Raw genomic sequence first — 20,684 nt, 5'->3', positions numbered from 1 at the left:
AAACACTGAAAGATTACTCTGTTTTCTGTTTATGATCCCCAGGCTGAAGAATAACTCTCTCACAAATTCTTGCACCGAAGATCTCGCCTCCACTCTCAATTCAAACCGATCACTGACAGACCTGATCCTGGGTGGTAATAAACTGGGAGATGCAGGAGTCAAACTGCTGTCTGGAGCGCTCAGGAACCCAGAGTGTAAAATACAGAAACTGCTGTAAGTTTCAAGTTGTGTGAGATTGTGTGTATAATAGAAGGATGTCTGAGAATTTAGTTGCAATAATGATCTGGAATAGTGTTATTAGTAAACACTGGAAATTTGCACTGAACGTTGTTGTTTCTGTCTCTTGACCAGGCTATGGGATGTTGGAATCACAGATTCTTGTGCTGAGGACCTTATTTCTGCTCTCAGCGTAAACCGGATATTGACAGATCTCAACCTGGGGTCAAATTCCTTCACAGACCGATCTGTCCCCGCTTTCAGCAACCTCATACAGACCTGCAGGAGTCTGAAGTGGATTTGGTGAGTGCTTGTGTTCATGTTCAATTTATAACAAATAATTGAGATTTGTCACTCATGGGTAATATTTGTTAATTTCATACAGAAATGTTAACCACATTCTCCCCGTCATTTACACTGCTGTTCAATGTGTTTATTTCTTGTTTGACATTCCATCTGTTTCAGGCTGGGACGAAATCGGTTCAGTCCAAGCAAAAAGAGACACCTGAAATTACTGCAGAACTCCAGACCAGGACTGAGTGTGGAAGTGTGAACATGTCAATTTATAAACATTACTTATGTGAACGATTTCGGCTGATTTTCTATCCCTCCCCTTGAAGCAACCACACTCCAGATTTACATCTTATTGGCCAATTACCAGTTTTCAGCTCAAGTTGGGCGAGTGTCATTCCCATTTTGATGCCAGAGACCCAGAAGCAGCGTCAGTAGTCTCAACTGCCCACCCCGAACGGCTACTTCTGCAGAACACCCAGGGCTGAATTTTCCTAATTGGATCACTGAGGAAATGCATAGATGGATAGGGTCCATGTTGGGGCTTAGTCAGCTCAGCAGCAGGCACAGAAAATTGCACTCAGTAATTCTGGAATTTGGGACAACATTAACAAATGTTTTCACTCAGTATCAGTGCCCAGTAACCCGTCTGACAATAAACCTTAGGGTACAGGATATATCCAGCTGGGATATCCACCATCCAATTGGGACCAACATCCAGTGGTTAGGATCATCCAGGGACAGTATCCTTTGGGGAGATTCCTGAAACATGCACCTAGGATGGATTACCAACTGAGACGAAAACTGTGCAAAGTGTCAGGTGGAAACCCTGCCATTCTGTATGGATGATCATGAGCATTTGTAGTGTTTAAAGACTCTGAATGTCTTGTGTTTCTGGCACCAACATGGGATTGGGCACTGGCGTTATCAAGGAACTTAAACGTTGCATACTTAGTTTGAAATGGAGTTATTGTCTATCATGAGGTTGTGAAAAGAGTTGATGATGCCCCCCAATGGAATGTTCTGACAAAATGGAGGGACAAATCAAAGAACTTAAATTAAACTCGCGTAGCTTTGTAAAATTATCTACACTTGGAAATGTTTAAAATTTTGTTCAACTTCACCTCTGTATTGCTGCCTCTTGGATTAAATAAATAAACTGATGAAAATGATTATTGTGCGCTGTTGAATTAAATGGTGCATTATCTTAACAAAGTACATCTCAGGACTTCTAAGCATCTTAAAATGTGAGAACTCCTGTACTTACAGAGAGTTTCAGCCGCAGACCTGTAATTATAGCCTTCAGCAGATACAGTTGAGTGGAGGAAAAGCCAGAGAGAGCCAGGTGAACAGGAGCATGTGTGGGAACTGAATATTTAAGTGTATGATATTTTGGAATGATAAGAGGAAAGGAAAAGGATGAGGTGCAGCTCTGTTAGTAAGAGAATAAGAATGAGATCAATGCAGTTGTGTGCAATCATTTTAGCACGGTGGGTGATCAGGGCATCAGTGAATGTCTTTGTACGCAGCTAAGAAGCTGGAGCATTGGAAATATTTCATGAAGGACAGGTAATAAAGTTATTCAAAGTGAATTATTTCAGTGGTATGCATTGACATCAAAAGTAAACAACTCCCTGATGCAAGTTTTGTTGCCTTGCCAACATTGGAGAAAGAGAGAGAGAGCGCAGGTCCTTCCCTCTGAGCATCAAGGAGCCAACTGCTTCCTTGGTTCTCTGAAAAAAATCATCTAACTGGAGTAGGATCCAATCACCATCTGTGACCAGGCAGAATACGACCTTTCGGCCAATTCGTTGGCCACCAGCCAACCAATCCAACCAAGTCCCATCGATCTCTCGGCTGCTGCAAAGTCTGTGTTTTGCTGTCCGAAGGTTCGTACAGTGTTCTCTTTTGTAACCTTTGAATCTCACTTCCCCTGCAGGAGTTAATGATATCTGTCCATTAAGCATCCATGGATCAAAACGATAACAGGAAAAATAAAGAAATAAGGGAATCAACTGGACGTCCTCTTACAGATTCCAGTCTTGTCCACTGCAGAAGCAGCCACTGGATGACTGCGGGACAGACATAGTCAACGGAAATGTCTTTCCTGTTAACATCTGGGTGGCGGAAAGGGCATAATGTATGTGGATCAGATTAGAGGACTTTACTGATACGCTTCCCAAGGCTATTCTTATGTACAACAAAAGCGCCAGTTTGAGATAAGTTGTACAACAAAGCATTAATGACTGAAGCAATCAGGCAATGAAGCATCCACCGCTCAGGGAACATTCGGAAGATGTAGAGGAGATAATGGGAACTCATCTTTTACAACATCAATTTGTTTTCCATTTTTAAAGCTTTATCCAAAGAGCAAAAGCCTCTCTGCTCCCATACTCCTTTCCTTTTTTTTTTGATGGAGGTAACGTTTATTTACAGTTCCACAAAAGATTCATCAGCTCACTTCACACACTGGGTGCAATTTAACATAACAATTTCTAAGTGCCATTTTGGGTACGATTGGTGGGTGTTTCTTGACGGCCGCATTGGTGAAATCGCGGCCTGTATTTAGCGGCACTTAGTGCCAGAGAGTAGCCCACACGAGCTTCTCACCATCACTGGCTGCCTTGCCGTCAGCTTCGATAGAGTCGCGCCTCAGCGTGGCATAGTTAACAAAGGGGAGCTGCTTTTAAATGCGTCCTCACCAATCACTCCCAGTCAATGCAAGCATGGCAGCGCACAGACCTGCTCCTCACTTTGGGGGTGCCAACATGGCCAGGCTACCTGATGCTGAGGATGCGAGACAGGACATCCTGTTCCCCCGAGGGGGTCGGAGGACCAGCAGCAGGGTCACCAATACCGCATTGGGAGACGGTAGCAGCAGCTGTCGGTGCGGACAGCACGACATGGAGGATCGCCGCCCAATGAAGGAAGAGGATCAACGACTTCCACCAAGCTACAAAGTTAGGTCAGCACCTCTCTTCTGGCATTAGTTCCGACTGCCACCCCTCAGGCCCCCACATCCACCAATCACCTTCACTCTCCCCAAATCCGATCTTCGTGCTTGCTTGTCAGAACCAACTGGGACCCACCAGCACAACAGGTCAAGTAGCGGTGCCCACACATGCCATTTGCAGTAGACCCCACCCCACCCCGATCCATCAAGCGTGCAGCTCACAATACCCTCTCTTTGTTCCCGTAGAAGAAGGTAGCACATAATAAGCGGGAAAGGGCAAAGATGGGGGGTGGAGTACCAGAGATTTGAGTCATCACCCCTATGAGGAATGGGCCCTGGAAATCGTGGGGTTGACCAAGAGAGTTGTCCTGCATCACAGAGGTGAGGATCCATTGTCCCTTCATCCAGATGAACGGTCTCAAATGAGGTATTCATGTCAGACAAAATAATCCTTCCCTCTCACTGACCAAATGTCCCTTGACTCGCAGGATCTCCATCTGTTGGGGCCAGGTGATTTGGAGTTGTTTTCACCCCGTGCAATCTTAAGAGACCACCTCGGAGGAGGGCTCCAAGGAGATCATTATTGAGGCATCATAGCTATCACCCTCAACTTCCAACAGAGCAGAGACACACACCTTGGTGGGTGACATTAGTAGATAAGACTTCTGGGGCACAATCTGGTGAGCGCCACACAGTCGCTGATGCACATCAGGCGGAGGCGGAAACATCCAAGCGAGACAGCAGTCGGAGGTCTGCTGGGTTCCAGAGCTCAGCTGAGTAACAGTCAGATGCCGAGCCTCTGGAACAGGGTTACCCGGAGCTGATGCAGATGATATGACACAGGCGCGAGATTCAGGACGGGATGTCAGTGACATTCCAGTGAGTGCATAGCCGATTGCAGAAGTCCTAAAGGCTATGGGTGTTGGAACATAGGAATACAGGACTTTGGAGCAGAGGTTCAGCCCTTCAAGCCTGGTCCACCATTCAATCAGATCATGTCTGAACTCCTGGTCTCAAAGCCTCCATCCCATATCCCTTTGTCCCATTTTTATCAGAAATATATCTATAGCTCTTGAAACCATTTAATGATCCAGACACTACCGCAATATGGGACAGCGAGTTCCTCAAATTCACCACCCTCTGCGAGAAGTAGAGCAGAGACACATCTCAGTTTTAAATCTCCCATCTCTAAACCTATATCTGTGACCTCTTGTTCTAGATTGTCCCACAAGGGGAAACATTTGATCAACATTTACTTTATCAATCCCTTTTAGTATTTTATATACCTCGATCAGATCCTGTCTCATCCTTCTCAACTCCAGCGAGTGTAAGCCCAAACTGTTTACTCTCTCCTGATATGTCACCCCTTTCATCCCCAGAAGCAATCTGGTGAACCTCCTCTGAACTGCTTCAAAAGCCACCACATCCTTCCTCAAATAGCAAATCCAAAACTGGACACAATTCTCCAGATGTGGTCTCACCAACACCCGACACAATTGCAACAATACTTCTCTACTTTTATACTCCAGTCCTCTTGCAATGAACGCTAACATTCCATTTGCCTTTCTTCTTATATTTTGTACCTTAATGGAGACTTTTTGCGATTCTTGAACAAAGACACCCAGATCCCTCTGCCAGGATGAATATTGAATCTGCTTTCCATTTAGATAATAATTTGCCTGACTATTTTTTGAGCCAAAATGGATAACATCACACTTATCTACATTAAACTCCATCTGCCAAATTTGGGCCCAACTGCTAGCTTATCTATATCCATCTTTAAAATCTTTATCTCCTCTTCACTGCTTGCTTTCCCACCTATTTTAGTATTATTCGCAAATGTTGCTATGTTACACTCTGTCCCTGCTTGCAGATCATTTATATAGATTGTAAACAGTTGTAGTCCGAGGACTGCACCATGCTAGTTACAGTTCACCAGCCGGAGAAGGACCCATTTAACCTGACCCTTTGATTTCTGTCAGTCAGTCAATCCTCAATCCAATCTAGTATTCTACCCCCAGCCCCCTGCAATCTCATCGTCTGGACCAATCTTTTATGTGGCACCTTGTCAAATGCCTTTTGGAAGTCCAGATGTACTACATCCACAAGTTCCCCATTATCTATCTTGGTGGTTAGGTTCTCAAAGAACTCAAGCAGGTTTGTCGAGCACGACTTACCCTTAATAAAACCATGCTGACAATGGTAGATTGAGCTTTGTCTTTCCAAATATTTGGTCATCTGTTCCTTAATGATTGACTCCAGCAACTTTGCCGCCACAGAGGTCAAGCTAACCAGTCTATAGTTTCCTACTTTTTGCCTCTCTCCCTTTTTGAATAGGGGAGTTACATTAGCGTGTTTCCAATCCACGGGGACCATTCCAGAATGTATATGTGCGGAGATGATGTTGACAACGTGTGGCACTGAGGCCAATACTGCTAGAGTGGTGACCGCAATGGAAAGCCTGGAGCATGACATCAGTATATTGAGTGGTGGTGCCCAAGGCACGGTTCAGTCTGTGACGACCGTGGCTGAGGTCCTTGCCATCGTTTTGCAGTCAGGAACATGTTACAGATGCAGATGGACATTGTTGAACCACTGCAGTTCATGGCCCAGACACTTAGCATCGCTGATGGCATTGAACCATGGCGCAGACAATGGGGAGCCACCAGGACTGGAAGAGCCACATGATGCAGAGACCTCTGGAGCTCACTCCAGCTGCCCCTCTCCCAGGAGACTCCCAGGGCCTTAAGGACACCATCAGGGAGGAGGAAGAACTGAAGGCCAACCCGGGACCTGCCACCAAGGAGACGATGGTGGGTCCAGTTCTTCCGAATTGCCCCCTCCTGACACCGGTGCATCTCAAGGGCAGAGGGAAGAATGGGTGGCATGGCAATGCCACTGAAACCAATGTGGGCTGGGTCCCTCCAGCTCCAGGCCCTCTAGAGTATATCTGACAAGGCCAGCAATGTCCAAAAGCTGCAGAAACAGTAGGCTTCTCTGCATCCTCACCACCGGCAACAGCAGGAGCCCATGGACTCTTGAGCTCTGCAGGGAACATTAGGGAGACCGTGCTCTGGTGCCCTCCCCTGATCCTCACACTTATTCTATGGTCACAGGAATATCGCCAGTGCTGAAGACCAGCTCTTGAATGTTTGATTGCTGGCTGCTGCCTCTATGGTGCTGATGCTTCTAGAATTCAAGCAAACTATCCAGTCTTTAAAATGTGATTGAAATGCAATGTAATAATCATTGTCTGAGACATGGCATTACCCAGACATTACCCACAGGAATCCACTTGAGAATATGTTGTTTATTAAATGGCCAACAGGACCATTATACAAAGAGATAAAAATAAACTACATAACAGTTCATAAATCACACTAACCATTAATCTACAAGGGAAAGGCACCATGCCTTACGCACACAAGTACCTGTCCGCTACAGAATATCGGTACAAACACAAAGTTACAACAGTTCATTTTTACAAAGAAAATCAAACACACTGTACCACCCCTCGAAGATGCTCATCAGAATGGTGGATCCTTGCTGTGTGGTCATTTTACATATCAGCCTCTGTCCATGAGCCTCCGTTGTACAGGCCTTTACCATATGGCCTAAATTCATCAGAGCAAAACTTTGGTATCCAAATGTCCCACTGGCGTTCAAGGTAGAGTAAAAAAAGCCTCCATGCCCAGCACATTTAACTCACGGTGACGTGCTAGTTGGCATGCAGCACTCACTACACTCATAATAAAATCACCATGGGGCAGCACGGTGACGCAGTGGTTAGCACTGCTGCATCACAGCATTGAGGATCCAGATTCGATCCCGGCGCTGGGTCAGTGTGCGTTGAGTTTGCACATTCTCCCTGTGACCCAGATGTCTTAACCCCACAACCAAAAGATGTAAAGAGTAGCTGAATTGGCCACGCTAAATTGTCCCTTAATTGGAAAAAAATAATTGGGTACTCTAAATTTCGTTTAAAAAATAATAATAAAATCCCCAGTAAACTGCAAAAGCAATTCTTCAACATCTTCATTAAGTTTGTCTTTCGGATCAATTTGCCTCACTCTCTACTTCCTGTCGCTCCCATTAGTAGACTCCCTAGCAGTGGAAAGTTGTCGCGATCCCGAGCATGTCAGAAGAGACACAGAGCTCCCCTTCCCCTTCTCCAGCCCAGGCAGCAGGTTATCTCCCTTTCCATTATCTAGGCAACAAAATGAAAGTGGCGGCAGAAAGCAAAAGAGAAGCATGGGGGCAGCACTGTGGTGCAGTGGTTAGCAGTGCTGCCTCACAGTATGGATGATCCGGGTTCGATTCCGGCCCTGGGTCACAGTCTGTGTGGAGTGTGCACATTCTCCTGTGTCTGCATGGGTCTCACCCCCACAACCCAAAAAGATGTGCAGGGTAGGTCAATTGGCCACGCTAAATTGCTGCTAAATTGGGAAAAAATAATTTGGCACTGTAAATTTATTTTAAAAATTAATAAAAGAGCACCACCACTTGACAATGTTTCATTTACTAAACTGTGTAACCATTAAATAACAAGGAAACGTCACTGTTCCATGTTGGCAGTAAGTCAAAGCTACAAAAGCTACTTTTCACAAAAACAAACAAACACATGGTATCACCCTTTCCCCATTCCTTAACAGAAATGGAGCATAAGCCTAAGAATGTGCTATCATGTCCTGAATTTTGTCATTGTAATGATTTGTCCCTCAATGTCTGACTTGCTCCACGAATCAATGCCATTTTCCATCCAGGAGGTGCAGCAGTACAAGCCCTCCCACATGGCCCAATATCACCGGAACCAAATCGTAGCATCCACATACTCCACTGGCACTGAAGGTACAGTTGAACATCTTGACTTTTAGCGTGTTTAACCCGGTGTGACGTGCCAGTTACAGGAAGCACTTACCGCACCAGCAACAAAAGCATCAGCAATCTATGAAAGCTTGTCTTCAACAGCGTTAGCAGGTGGCCCACTTAGATCAGAGTTGTGCAGGTCCCGCAGCACCTTCTTGCATCGCACCAGATTGCTATCTGCATTCATACGTCCCTCTGACCCCATTGGTCCAGAACCCAACTACATTAGAAAAAATTGACGTTCTTTCCGGCTACAGAAAAGGAAGGAAACAGCAACAACAGCCTCCAGGCTTCTGCCTCCACTAGCAGGAGCGAGCAGCAAACACAACCTTCAGCTAGAAAGTGCTGTCACAACTAACAAGGCCAATTCCTCCTGAGCTATAGCCTTTAGCTCTGAAGCCAGAGGCTGGTCACAGAGCAGTGCTCTGTCCTAGAAGTGCTTGGTTGGACAGACAGGGAGCAGCTGCAGTTTCCCCTTGTATCAGTATCCACAATATTTAAAGATGGCCGGAACGCCTCACAGATGAAACGTCAATCACCCCCTCACCCCCCCCCCCCCCCACCCCGCCCAAAGGATAATCCCCAGATTTGGAAAGATTTAGACATCGACCAAGCTCAACCCAGCTAAGACGTCTGCCCCTCCCCCCGCCTCCGAGCACTGGGGCAGCAGGTCCAGTCTCCTGGCGCTGCATGCCCAAAATTTAATATGGCTACTCACCTCTGAGTTCCCCTCAGCAGATACTGCCCCATATTCACTTTTTAAAAAAAGGAGTACTAAACGATGCCCGCATAATATCTCACTGGGGAGCCGGTCAATTCATGAGAGGCCATTGCAGTCGACTCCAATGTCGCTAATGAGATGTAAATTAATGCAAATGAGGTGCCCGCCGTATTTGGCCGTGATCCGGAACTTGCCATCGGGAATGGGCCGGATTTATCACAAACTGATTCATATCTGGCGCGAATCTTGAATTTGGCCTTTCCCGCTGTTTAAGTGGCGAGGCCAGGTCCACGGCAGCCGTAATATGGTGGTTAAATCATACCCAAAATTTCATTCACAGTGCCCAAAGTCCTGGCCAGTTTCTGTCCACAAGACATCTTTTACATTCAGCATCACAATTAACGATGCACCCTGCGATTTGCATGCTCAGTGGACAATTAGCAAGGCAATCCATTAAAAAAATTCACGTTCTATCAGGAAACTGACAAAGAAGTAACAGGAATATTTTTTGTTATGTAAAGTCTATTTGTTGCAGAAAACATCATGGTGAAATGTGAAAAGCATTAAAAATATTTTAACTGATAGTATGTTCTCAATATTTTCACTGTTACACAGCATGTTTTAGGACCATGTGAATGAGTGTGAAATAAGTGCAGGCTATAGGGCAGCACGGTAGCACAGTGGTTAGCACAGTTGCTTCACAGCTCCAGGGTCCTAGGTTCAATTCCTGGCTTGGGTCTCTTGTGTGGAGTCTGCACGTTCACCCCGTGTCTGTGTGGGTTTCCTCCGGGTGCTCCGGTTTCCTCCCACAGTCCAAAGATGTGCAGGTTATGGTAAATTGGCTATGCTAAACTGTTCTTAGTGTCCAAAAAAGGTTATGTGAGGTTACGGGGATAGGGTGGATTTGTGGGGATAGGGTGGAGGTGTGGGCCTAGATAGGGCCGGTACAGACTCAATGGGCCGAATGCCCTGCTTTTACACTGTAAATTCTATCATTCCTTGAATGATTTGTTTGTCAATGTGGCTCATACTTTGTTGTACTGTGTGCATCTTTATATGAAATTTAGAAAGCAGTGGCAGGATCAGTTAGATTCAGCATGGATTTATGAAGGGAAAATTATGCTTGACAAATCTGTTGGAATTCTTTTGAAGATGTAACCAGTACAGTTGACAAGGGGGAGCCAGTCGATGTGGTATATTTGGACTTTCAGAAGGCGTTTGGCAAAGTCCCGCAAAGGAGATTATTGTGCGAAATTAAAGCGCATGGGATTGGGAGGAATGTATTGAGGTGGATAGGAAACTGGTTGGCAGAGAGGAAACAAAGATGTAGAGTTTAACGGGTCGTTTTCAAATTGGTAGGCAGTAGCTAGTAGGGTACCACAGGGATCGGTGTTGGGTCCCCAACTATTCACAATATATATTAATGATTTGAATGAGAGAACAAAATGTAACACCTCAACGTTTGCAGATGATACCAAGTTGGGTGGGAAGGTGAATTGTGAGGATGATGCAGGGATCCTAGCATGATCTGGACAGATTGGGCAAGGCAAGTAGGCAAATCAATTGCAGATAAAGTACAATTTGGATAAGTGTGAGGTTATTTACATTGGAAGCAAAAGCAGGAAGGCAGATTACTACCTGAATAGTTGTAAATTGGGAGAGGGAAATGTGCAGCGTGTGTCCTTGGTATCCTTGTGCACCAGTCGCTGAAGGTAAGCATGCAGGTGCAACAGGCGGTAAAGAAGGCTTTTGGTATGTTTGCCTTCATTGTGAGAGGTTTTGAGCATAGAAGCAGGGATGTGTTGCAGTAATTATAGAGGGCCTTGGTGAGGCCACACTTGGAGTATTGTGTGCAGTTTTAGTCTCCTTCCCTGAGGAAGGATGTTCTTGCTCTCGAAGGAGTGCAGCAAAGATTTACCAGACTGATTCCAGCGATGGCAGGACTGCCATGTGAGGAGAGATTGACTAGGTTGGGATTGTTCTCGCTGGAGTTCAGAAGACTGAGAGGGGATCTCATAGAGACTTATAAAACTTTAATGGGACTAGACAGGGTAGATGCGGGGAAGATGTTACCAATGTGGGTGTGTCCAGAACCAGGGGTCACAGTCTGAGGATTCACGGTAAACCATTTTGGACAGATATAAGGAGGCATTTCTTCACCCAAAGAGTGGTGAGTCTTTGGAATTCATTACCACAGGAAGTAGTTGATGCTAAAACTTTGAACATATTCAAGAGGCGGCTGGATAGCGCACTTGGGTAGAATGGGATGAAAGGCTATGGGGAGAAAGCAGGATTAGGCTATTGAGTTGTGTAGCCACCTAAATTGGCCAACTCCCAATTTAAAATGGCGAACGGCAAAGGCTGATGGGAAAGTCAGCCAACACAGACAGAAACCAGCAGGTGCAGGTTTGCTGTGTATTTAACTCTGCAAAAGGCCAGACAACATTGATACCAGCGACCATCAGCATAACAATGTAGCAGCCATCTACATACTGATGAGCAATCCCCGGGAACAATAAGTAACATTTGGGACACACAAAGCAGCGCCAGACTCCCCGGCGCCAGCAGGAGCCAACGTAAAGGAGGTGAACGAGAACCTCAAGACCGCCCATCGATCAGGGAACCACTCCAGTATTGGAGAAATCGAACCAAGCGATTGGGACAAAGTCCAATCACTTGGGACCAGGTACAGGGTCCGCCCCAAAAGGCGGGACGCCCCTGGGGCCTATAAGAGTTAAGCCCCAAGTTCAAATCGGTCTCTCTTCAGCTCTCATCAGCTGTCTTCAGCTCTCTCTTTGTCCTGCTCGGGTCACCCAGCAACACGAACCAACATTGGCCGTGACCGGTGCAGTGACCACCGACAGAAGTAAATCTTAATTCAACGCTCGCTACGAGATAGGCGCTCCTAGGTACCAATCCATACTAACTTCGAATCCCGCAGACTCAGAACCCGAACGAAAAGCCATTTGTTCCCCTGACCTGGTGGGCCAGTCCGAAGTTAAGTATAGGTCTGTTACTTGCACAAGTACCTTAGATGTAGAATTTGTGCATGAGTAGCGATTACTGTGTATAATAAATGTGCTTTGATTTGAATCTTACTAATCGGTGTATTGAGTTATTGATCATTACTCGGACTTGAACCTCGTGGCGGTATCATAAAGATACCTGGCGACTCGAGAGCAAAGGTAATAAAACAGAGCAATTGAACCAACGGAAAGTTAGCAACAGTTGGATGATCAGCCATGATCGTGATGAATGGAGGAGCAGGCTCGAAGGGCCAAAAGGCCTCCTCCTGCTCTCTCCTATCTTCTATGTATCTATGTATTGATGAATGTATGATGTTCTACCATTTTATGAATCGGAATGGACACTGCACAAAAGGTGATCATGTGTGTCCGTCCTGGTTCTCTACATAAACAACTGAATTAGTCCTCCTCCACCCTTTCCCTTCGGGAGATTATACAATTCCGTTTAGAAAATGACATCACCCTCTCAGGCAATGCATTCCAAATCCTATACACTTACAGGAAAGAAAATCCTCATTTTACCATTGCTTGTTTGGCCAACTACATTAATATTGACCCAGACTGAGCAAACATTCTCCACCTTGGTGGAAAAGAAGAATGTATGTTGGAGTGATATGCTTTCACGAATTTCAACTTTGCATTTTTAGACTTATAGAGTAATTTACAACACAGAAGGAAGTCATTTGGATAATGGGTTTAATGTTGGCTCCAGCAAAACAATCTAGTTAATCACAGTATCCTGCGACAGTGACAGTGCCTTTAATGAAATCGGGCAAGGACATTCACAGGAGTATTATTAAACAAAGCATGACAATGAATCAATATGCATTCGCCCTAATCTCCCAGGCAGGTTTGGTGATGTGCACATGGACATTGTCTTCCAAGACTTTTGTGACCTCACCTTTTTGTGATTTTTCAATTGAGTCTTTCAGCCCAGCATGAAAGAATCAATAAAATCATCCTTTAAGAAGATAATTGAGCATAAGCAAAGGCGGAAACTCTATGGAGAGTTTGGTGACTGTACTTCCTGCACCGAGGAAGATTTTTTAATCGTGCAAGTTTTTAAAATTAATAATTGAGTTGGTTCGTAACAGAAAGGGGATTAAGAAAAGTGATAAGCAGAAAAACCCAGAATAAAACAGGACACCAGTGGAAAATAGTCGGAACAGGACAAGTAATGTTAAAAAGGTAAGGATGAAGACTTGGTGCCTTAATGTGCAGAATATTCCCAATAATTTGGATGGATTAATCATGCAAATCGATGTAAACGGGTATGAAAGAGTTGGGATTACAAAGACATGATTGCAGCTCGACCAGGGATGGGAACTGAACATCCAGGAGCATTCAGCATTTAGGGAGGAAAAGGAAAACAGTGGTAGAGGTGCATTGCTGGTTAAAGAGGAAATGAAGACATTAGTGAAGAACGATATTAGCTCAGACGAGGTGGAATCTGTCAGTAGAGCTGAGAAACACAAAGGAGCAAGAAACAATATTGGGGCTTGTATATAGACCCCAAAACTGTAATGTTAATTTTGAGAATGGCTTCAAACAAGAAATTCGATCCACCATGCAAAAAAAGGAACATCTCTAATCATAGCTAACTTTTATCTGCACATAAATTGGGCAAATCAAATCAGTAACAATACCGTAGAGGAGGAATTCTTGGAATGTATCTGGAAGGGTTTCCTGGACCAATATGTTGAGAAACCAACAAGAGAACAGGCCATCCTAGACAGGATATTGTGTTAGGGGAAAGGTATAATTGACAATCTATTTGTGTGTGAGGCCCCTTGCGTATGAGCAACAATGCAATGATAGAATTTCTATTCAATATGGAGAGTGACGTAGTTGATTCTGAGACAAGAGTCCTTAATCAGGAAACCTGGTATAAGATGCACGTTGCTGAGAATGGATTGAGAAACTTTACTTAAAGAGAACACGGTGGATAGCCAATGGCAAACATTCAAAGAGCACAAAGGTGAACTGCAACAAGTGTTTGTTCCTGTCTGTCACAAAATTAAAACAAGAAAGGTGGCCAAACTATGGCTTGCAATGGCAATTAGTGTTAGTGTTAGATCCAAGGAAGAGGCATGAAAATTATCCAGACAAAAAACAACAGACTTGAAACATTACAAGTTTTGAATTCAGCAAGGGAGGTCTACGAGGTTAAGTAAGAAGGGGAAAATAGAGTATGAGCATAACTTTGCAGGGAACATAAAAACTGACTGAAAAACATTGTATCTGAAGAGAGATTATTGTTGTTTTACAGTCAGAAACAGGGTTATTTATAAAGGTGAATCAAGAAATAGGGGCTGGTTTGCATTGTGGGCTAAACAGCTGGCTTGTAATGCAGAACAAGGCCAGCAGCGCAAGTTCAATTCCCATACCAGCCTCCCCGAACAGGCGGCAGAATGTGGCGACTAGGGGCTTTTCACAGTTACTTCATTGAAGCCTACTTGTGACAATAAGTGATTTTTATTATTATTAGATGACCAACTAAGTACTATATTTGATTCCGTCTTCACGAAGGAGGACACAAATAACGTACCAGAAATATTAGAGAATGCAAGGTTTAGTGATGGGGAGGAACCACAAGAAATCAATATTAGTAGGGAAATAGTGTTGGGAAATTGATGGGATTGGAGACCGTTAAATCCCGAGGGCCTGATAATCTTCATCCCAGAGCACTTATTGAAGTGGCACAATAAATAATGGGTGCATTGGTGGTCATCTTCTAAGATTATATAGATTTTGGAATATTTCCTACCTTTGGGAGGGTATCTGCCATTATTTAAAAAATGGTAGAGAGAAAATGGAATTAAAGACCAGTAAGCCTGACGTTGGTAGCGGGGAAAAGTCTAGAGGCCATGAAGGATTTAATAGCAGAACACTTGGAAAACAGTGGCAGAATTTAACAGAGTCGGCATGGATTTCGAAGAGGGAAAGCTGGAATTCTTCTAGGATGTAGCTAGTAGAGTTGATGAGGGGAAACCAGTGGATGTGGTTTATTTCGACTTTCAGAAGGCTTTCAACAACATCATATATAAGAGATTAGCGTTTAAAATTAAAGCGCATGGGATTAAGGCAATATATTAAACTGGATAGCAAACTGTTGTCAGACATGAAACAAAGAGTAGGAATTAACTGGTATTTTTATGAATAGCAGGCATTGACTAGTGGGGTACCACAGGTATTGGTGCTAGGGCCCCAGGTGTTCACATATATATTAACGATTTAGATGAGGGAACTAAATGTAATATCTGCACATTTGCAAATGACTCAAAACTGGGTGGAAAGGCGAGTTGTGAAGAAGATGCAGAATTGCTCAGTGTTATTTGGACAAGTCGGGTGAGGGCAAATGCATGGTGGATGCAGTATAATGTGGATAAATGTGAGGTTAACAACTTTGGTAGAAACAACAACAGGAAAGTAGGTTATTACCTGACTGGCTATACATTGAGAGAGTGGAATGAGCAACGAAACCTGAGTGTCCTTATTCATCAGACACTGAAGGTAAGCATGCAGGTGCAGAAGGTGGTAAAGAAGGTAAATGGTATGATGGCCTTCATAATGAGTACAGGGGCAGAGATGTCTTGATGCAATTATACATGGCCTTGGTGAAAGCAGACCTGGAATCTTGTGTGCTATTTTCGTCTCCTTATCTGAGGAAGGATGCTTTTGCTACAGAGGGAATGCAGCAAACGTTTACGAGAGTGATTCCTGGCATGAGAGGACTGGCATATCAGGAGAGATTGAGTCACTTATGTGTATAGTTGCTGGAGTTCAGAAGTATGAGATTTGGATCTCATAGAAACCTGTACAATTCTGAGAGTTCGAGACAGGGTATATGTGGGAAGGATATTCCTGATGGTGGGGGAGGCCAGGGGTCACATTCTGAGGATACAAGGTACACCGTTGACTGCTGAGATGAGGAGACATTTCTTCAGGCAGAGAGTTGTGAGCTTGTGAAATTCGCGAGCGTAAACAGTGGTTGAGGCCAAAATATAATTTTCTCAAGCAAGAGTTAAATATAGCTCTTGTGGTGAAAGGAATCAAAGGCCATGATATGAAGATGAGGATATGCTAATAGAGTTGGATGGTCAGCCATGACCAAAAATGGGGGCGGCACGGTGGCGTGCTGATTAGCACTGCTGCCTATGGCGCTGAGAACCCAGATTCGATCCCGGCCTTGGGTCACCGTCCCCGTGGAGATTGCAGATTCTCCCCGTGTCTGCGTGGATTTCACCCTCACAATCCAAAGATGTGCAGGGTAGGTGGATTGGCCACGCTAAATTGCCACTTAACTGGAAAAAGAATTGGTTGCTCTAAATTTAAAAAAAAACATGATAAGAATGAATGGCAGAGCTGGTTCGAAGGGCAGAATGGTCCCCCCCCCTCCCCCCACCCTCCAGAGTATGGATTAACTGCTTGATCACAACCCCCCTCCCCAATACAAACACACTTTCTACTGCTTGCTTTGGGTTTTATCATCCAAATTTGACTTTCATCAACCTTTGACTGTTCCTCTCTCTTCCCATAGAGTCATAGAGGTCTAAAGCTCAGAGAGGGCCCTTCGGCCAATCGCCACTTCGCCGGTGAAAAATAGCCACCCATTACCCGCACTTGGTCCATAGCCTTGTATACCTTCGCACTTCGCTTTACCGCAAGCCCACGGATAACCTCACGATGCTCCACTTCTCCAGCTTCCACCCTAAACACATTAAAGAAGCCATCCCCTATGGACAAGCTCTCCGTATACACAGGATCTGCTCAGACGAGGAGGAGCATAACAGACATCTACAGACGTTGAAAGATGCCCTCGTACGAACGGGATATGGCACTCAACTCATCGATCGACAATTCCAACGCGCCACAGCGAAAAACCGCACCGACCTCCTCAGAAGACAAACATGGGACACAACTGACAGAATACCCTTCGTCGTCCAGTACTTCCCCGGAGCGGAGAAACTACGTCATCTTCTTCACAGTCTTCAACACGTCATCGATGAAGATGAACATCTTGCCAAGATCATCCCCACACCCCCACTACTTGCCTTCAAACAACCGCTCAACCTCAAACAAACCATTGTTTGCAGCAAACTACCCAGTCTTCAGAACAGTGACCACGACACCACACAACCCTGCAATGGCAATCTCTGCAAGACGTGCCAGATCATCGACATGGATACCACCATTACACGTGAGAACACCACCCACCCGGTACGCGGTACATACTCGTGTGACTCGGCCATCGTTGTCTACCTCATACGCTGCAGGAAAGGATGTCCCGAAGCGTGGTACATTGGCGAGACCATGCAGACGCTGCGACAACGGATGAACGGACATCGCGTGACAATCATCAGGCAGGAATGTTCTCTTCCAGTCGGGGAACACTTCAGCAGTGAAGGGCATTCAGCCTCTGATCTCCGGGTAAGCGTTCTCCAAGGCGGCCTTCCGGACGCGCGACAACGCAGAAGCGCCGAGCAGAAGCTTATAGCCAAGTTCCACACACATGAGTGCGGCCTCAACCGGAACCTGGGATTCATGTCGCAATACATTCATCCCCCACCATCTGGCCTGCAAAATCCTACCAACTGTCCTGGCTTGACACAATTCACACCTCTTTAACCTGGGGTTACCCCATCTCTGGATCTGTAAAGATTTAATCACCTGCTAATGCTCGCATTCCAAGCATTGTCTGGCATCTTTGAATCTGTCTATATATATGTTTCTGGAACATACCTCTTCATTCATCTGAGGAAGGAACAGCGCTCCGAAAGCTAGTGACATCGAAACAAACCTGTTGGACTTTAACCTGGTGTTGTAAGACGTCGTACTGAGTAATATATTGTCATTGCACTCACATCCAGATACCTAGAGTAATGACCTGAGGATCTGTGTCCGAAAACACCACGGCAGATGATGGAATTTGAATTCAGCAAATAAAATATAGAATTGGAAGCCATGGAAGCATTGTCATTTGTCGTGAAATCCCCATCTGGTTCCTTACCCTCAATCAGGGAAGAAAATCTGCCCACAGTTGACTCCAGATCCACAACAATCTCTTCAAACGTCCTTAAATTGGAAGGAAGTTCGGGATGTGCAATAAATGTTAGCCCACCCAGCGCCGTCCACGTGAAGGAAACAAATAAACAAAACTAGTATAAACTGTATATTAGTATAATCGTACAAAAGTGATGTTGCGTCAAAATTATAATCTGGTCGGTCAGCACAAATCAGCTTTACTGGTATTAATACAAATAAAACCCAGGTTATGTTGTCCGATCGTTTGGTAATTTCCTGACGGTAACAATTCTATTCATCACTCTACTACTCTGACAACAACATGCAAACGTCCCCACTTTGAAACAGAGCTGGAAATTCACCTGGAGGGGCCACCACTTCAGGCGAGAGGCAAAGTTCAGTAACCTCCGTGATACGTGAATTGAACCCAGCCTCCTGGCGACTCTGCATCACGAATCGGCCATGCAGCCAAGTGAGCCAACCAGTTTACTCAAACTTTTCGATTTGGACAACCGTTTAAACTTAAGCAAAATCCAGGGGATGCTCGTTTTTGCACCTCTGAATCAAGTATATATGTTCTTATATTTGGAGGCCAAAACTGCAGACAACCACACAGGCGTGCACTAAAGCTCTGTAAATTACAGCAAGTCAGCTTGAATCGTCTATTGTACTCCACCTTCCATTAAGATGGACATGCCATTTTTATTTTGCTGTACCTGGATGTTAATTCGATTTCTCTTTTTGCACGTACACACCCGGCTATCTGAACATCGGAGATCAAATGTTTGACACCTGTAAATACATGCTTTCCTAGTTTTGCTATCAAATAGAATAACGGCACACTTCGCCACATTAAACATTATCTGCAAAGTTTTTGGCCAACTCACGTCTCTGTCAACATAGCTTGGCACGTTTTTTTCCCACATGTAGTCCTCTTACATTCCCACCACAGTTGAATAGGCAGCAAAGTGAGAATAAATACTTTTATCCTCTTCCTCTAAGTTTTAATATAGTAAATAGCAGTGATTCTTGCAGTACAAATGTAATTTAGGGAAGGAAATCTACCATGCTTACCTGGTCTGGGATGCACCTGACCCCAGACCCACAGCAATGTGATTGGCTCTGAAATACCAAGCAATGGGCTCAGCTCAAGGACAATTAGGGATCGGCAATAAATGCTGGCCCAGCCAACGACGCCCACATCCAATGGACAAATAAAACAAAGTACACCACTCTTTGCAGCTTGCCAACTTACATGTCCTTGGCAAGTTTCCCATGTGGCACATTTTCCACTACCATTCAAACGTCCCTGAATGTAACTTCTACCGCATGACTTTAATCACGATGATTGGCCCTGCTGCCTCACAGCGCTAAGGACCCGGGCTCGATTCAGGTCTGGGGATATTCTACCTGTGTCTGGGTGAGTTTCCTCCCGCAGTTCAAAGAAGTGCAGATTGGTTGGATTGGTCATGGTAAATTGCCCCGAGGTGATGTGAATAGGTCAGAGGAGTGGGCTCTTTTGCGGGGAACCTGCAGACTAAATAGGCCTCCTTGACTCTGTAGGGTGAGGTTTTTCGAAAACATTCCAGCATTTGATGGGCCTGAATTGTTTTTTAAATTTTGCACAAGGCCATGGAGGCCAAGTCACTGAGTGTTTCTTAAGATAGAGATAGGAAGGTTCTTGATTAATATGAACTTGCACAAACTCTAGACGGAGAATCAGAAACATTCATCAGAAATAATAGAGGAATAATTCCTCCAATCCCAAGCCCAAAGTGGCATTTAAAAGACTGACCACAAAGTGACGCCACCAGCATTGACCTCCCGACCGAGAGCAGGGTGACTTTCCCGGCACTATGCACACTACAAAGTATAGAACGGCATTCGAATACAAAGAGAAAAAAATACTTCCCGCCACCATCTAACTATAGTGCCCTTTTAAAAAAAATATATGCTTATCAAGATTTTCAACAATTTTCAACCAAACGCTCCAGAGAGAAAGAAAAACAAAATTGTGCATAGGAAACCAAACCAGGATACATTAACTCCATCTAACCAATAAACAAAAAAGTGGGGAAAACAACCCCTTTTAACAAGGGCCCGCCCCCCCCGTTGCTGTTTCGACCTTCACCTTGCGTACCGTGAGAAGGTTGAGGAACGGTTGCCACCGCCTGGAGAACCCCTGCACAGACCCTCGCAAGGCAAACTTTATCCTCTCCAACTTCATGAATCCTGCCATGTCATTGATCCAAGCTTCCACGCTCGGGGCTTTGCATCTCTCCACATTAGTAGGATCCTCTGCCGGGTTACCAGGGACACAGAGGCCAGAACTCCGGCCACTTTCGGCTCCTGCACTCGCGGCTCTTCCAATACCCCAAATAGTGCTATCCCCTAGCTCGGCTTGACCCGGGTGTTCACAACTTTGGACATAGCCCCCGCAAAGCCCCTCCAGAACCCCTCCAGTGCCGGGCATGTCCAAAACATATGGGCGTGATTCGCTGGGCACCCCGAACATCTCACACATCTGTCCTCCACTCCAAAAAACCTACTCATCCTCGCCCCTGTCATATGCACCCTATGTACTACT

At 45.0% G+C, this 20,684-nt stretch overlaps 1 protein-coding gene and 1 long non-coding RNA gene across 9 annotated transcripts in view; both read left to right on the top strand.

The window, feature by feature from the left end:
* The window catches only part of LOC140410179 (NACHT, LRR and PYD domains-containing protein 3-like), a 30,279-nt gene extending 28,600 nt beyond the window's left edge, over positions 1-1,679 (top strand). Inside the window, exons 9-11 of the mRNA XM_072498162.1 lie at positions 43-213; positions 352-519; positions 682-1,679. Coding sequence (XP_072354263.1) covers positions 43-213; positions 352-519; positions 682-769 — 427 coding nt within the window. The 3' untranslated portion in view covers positions 770-1,679. The remainder of the gene's footprint in view (positions 1-42; positions 214-351; positions 520-681) is intronic.
* The window catches only part of LOC140410180 (uncharacterized), a 424,392-nt gene that overhangs the window by 329,129 nt on the left and 74,579 nt on the right, over positions 1-20,684 (top strand). The gene's annotated exons all lie outside the window — the stretch shown is intronic.

The sequence above is a fragment of the Scyliorhinus torazame genome, chromosome 4, assembly GCF_047496885.1.
Source record: "Scyliorhinus torazame isolate Kashiwa2021f chromosome 4, sScyTor2.1, whole genome shotgun sequence".
NCBI lineage: Eukaryota > Metazoa > Chordata > Chondrichthyes > Carcharhiniformes > Scyliorhinidae > Scyliorhinus > Scyliorhinus torazame.
This window is presented reverse-complemented; position numbering and strand designations above follow the sequence as displayed.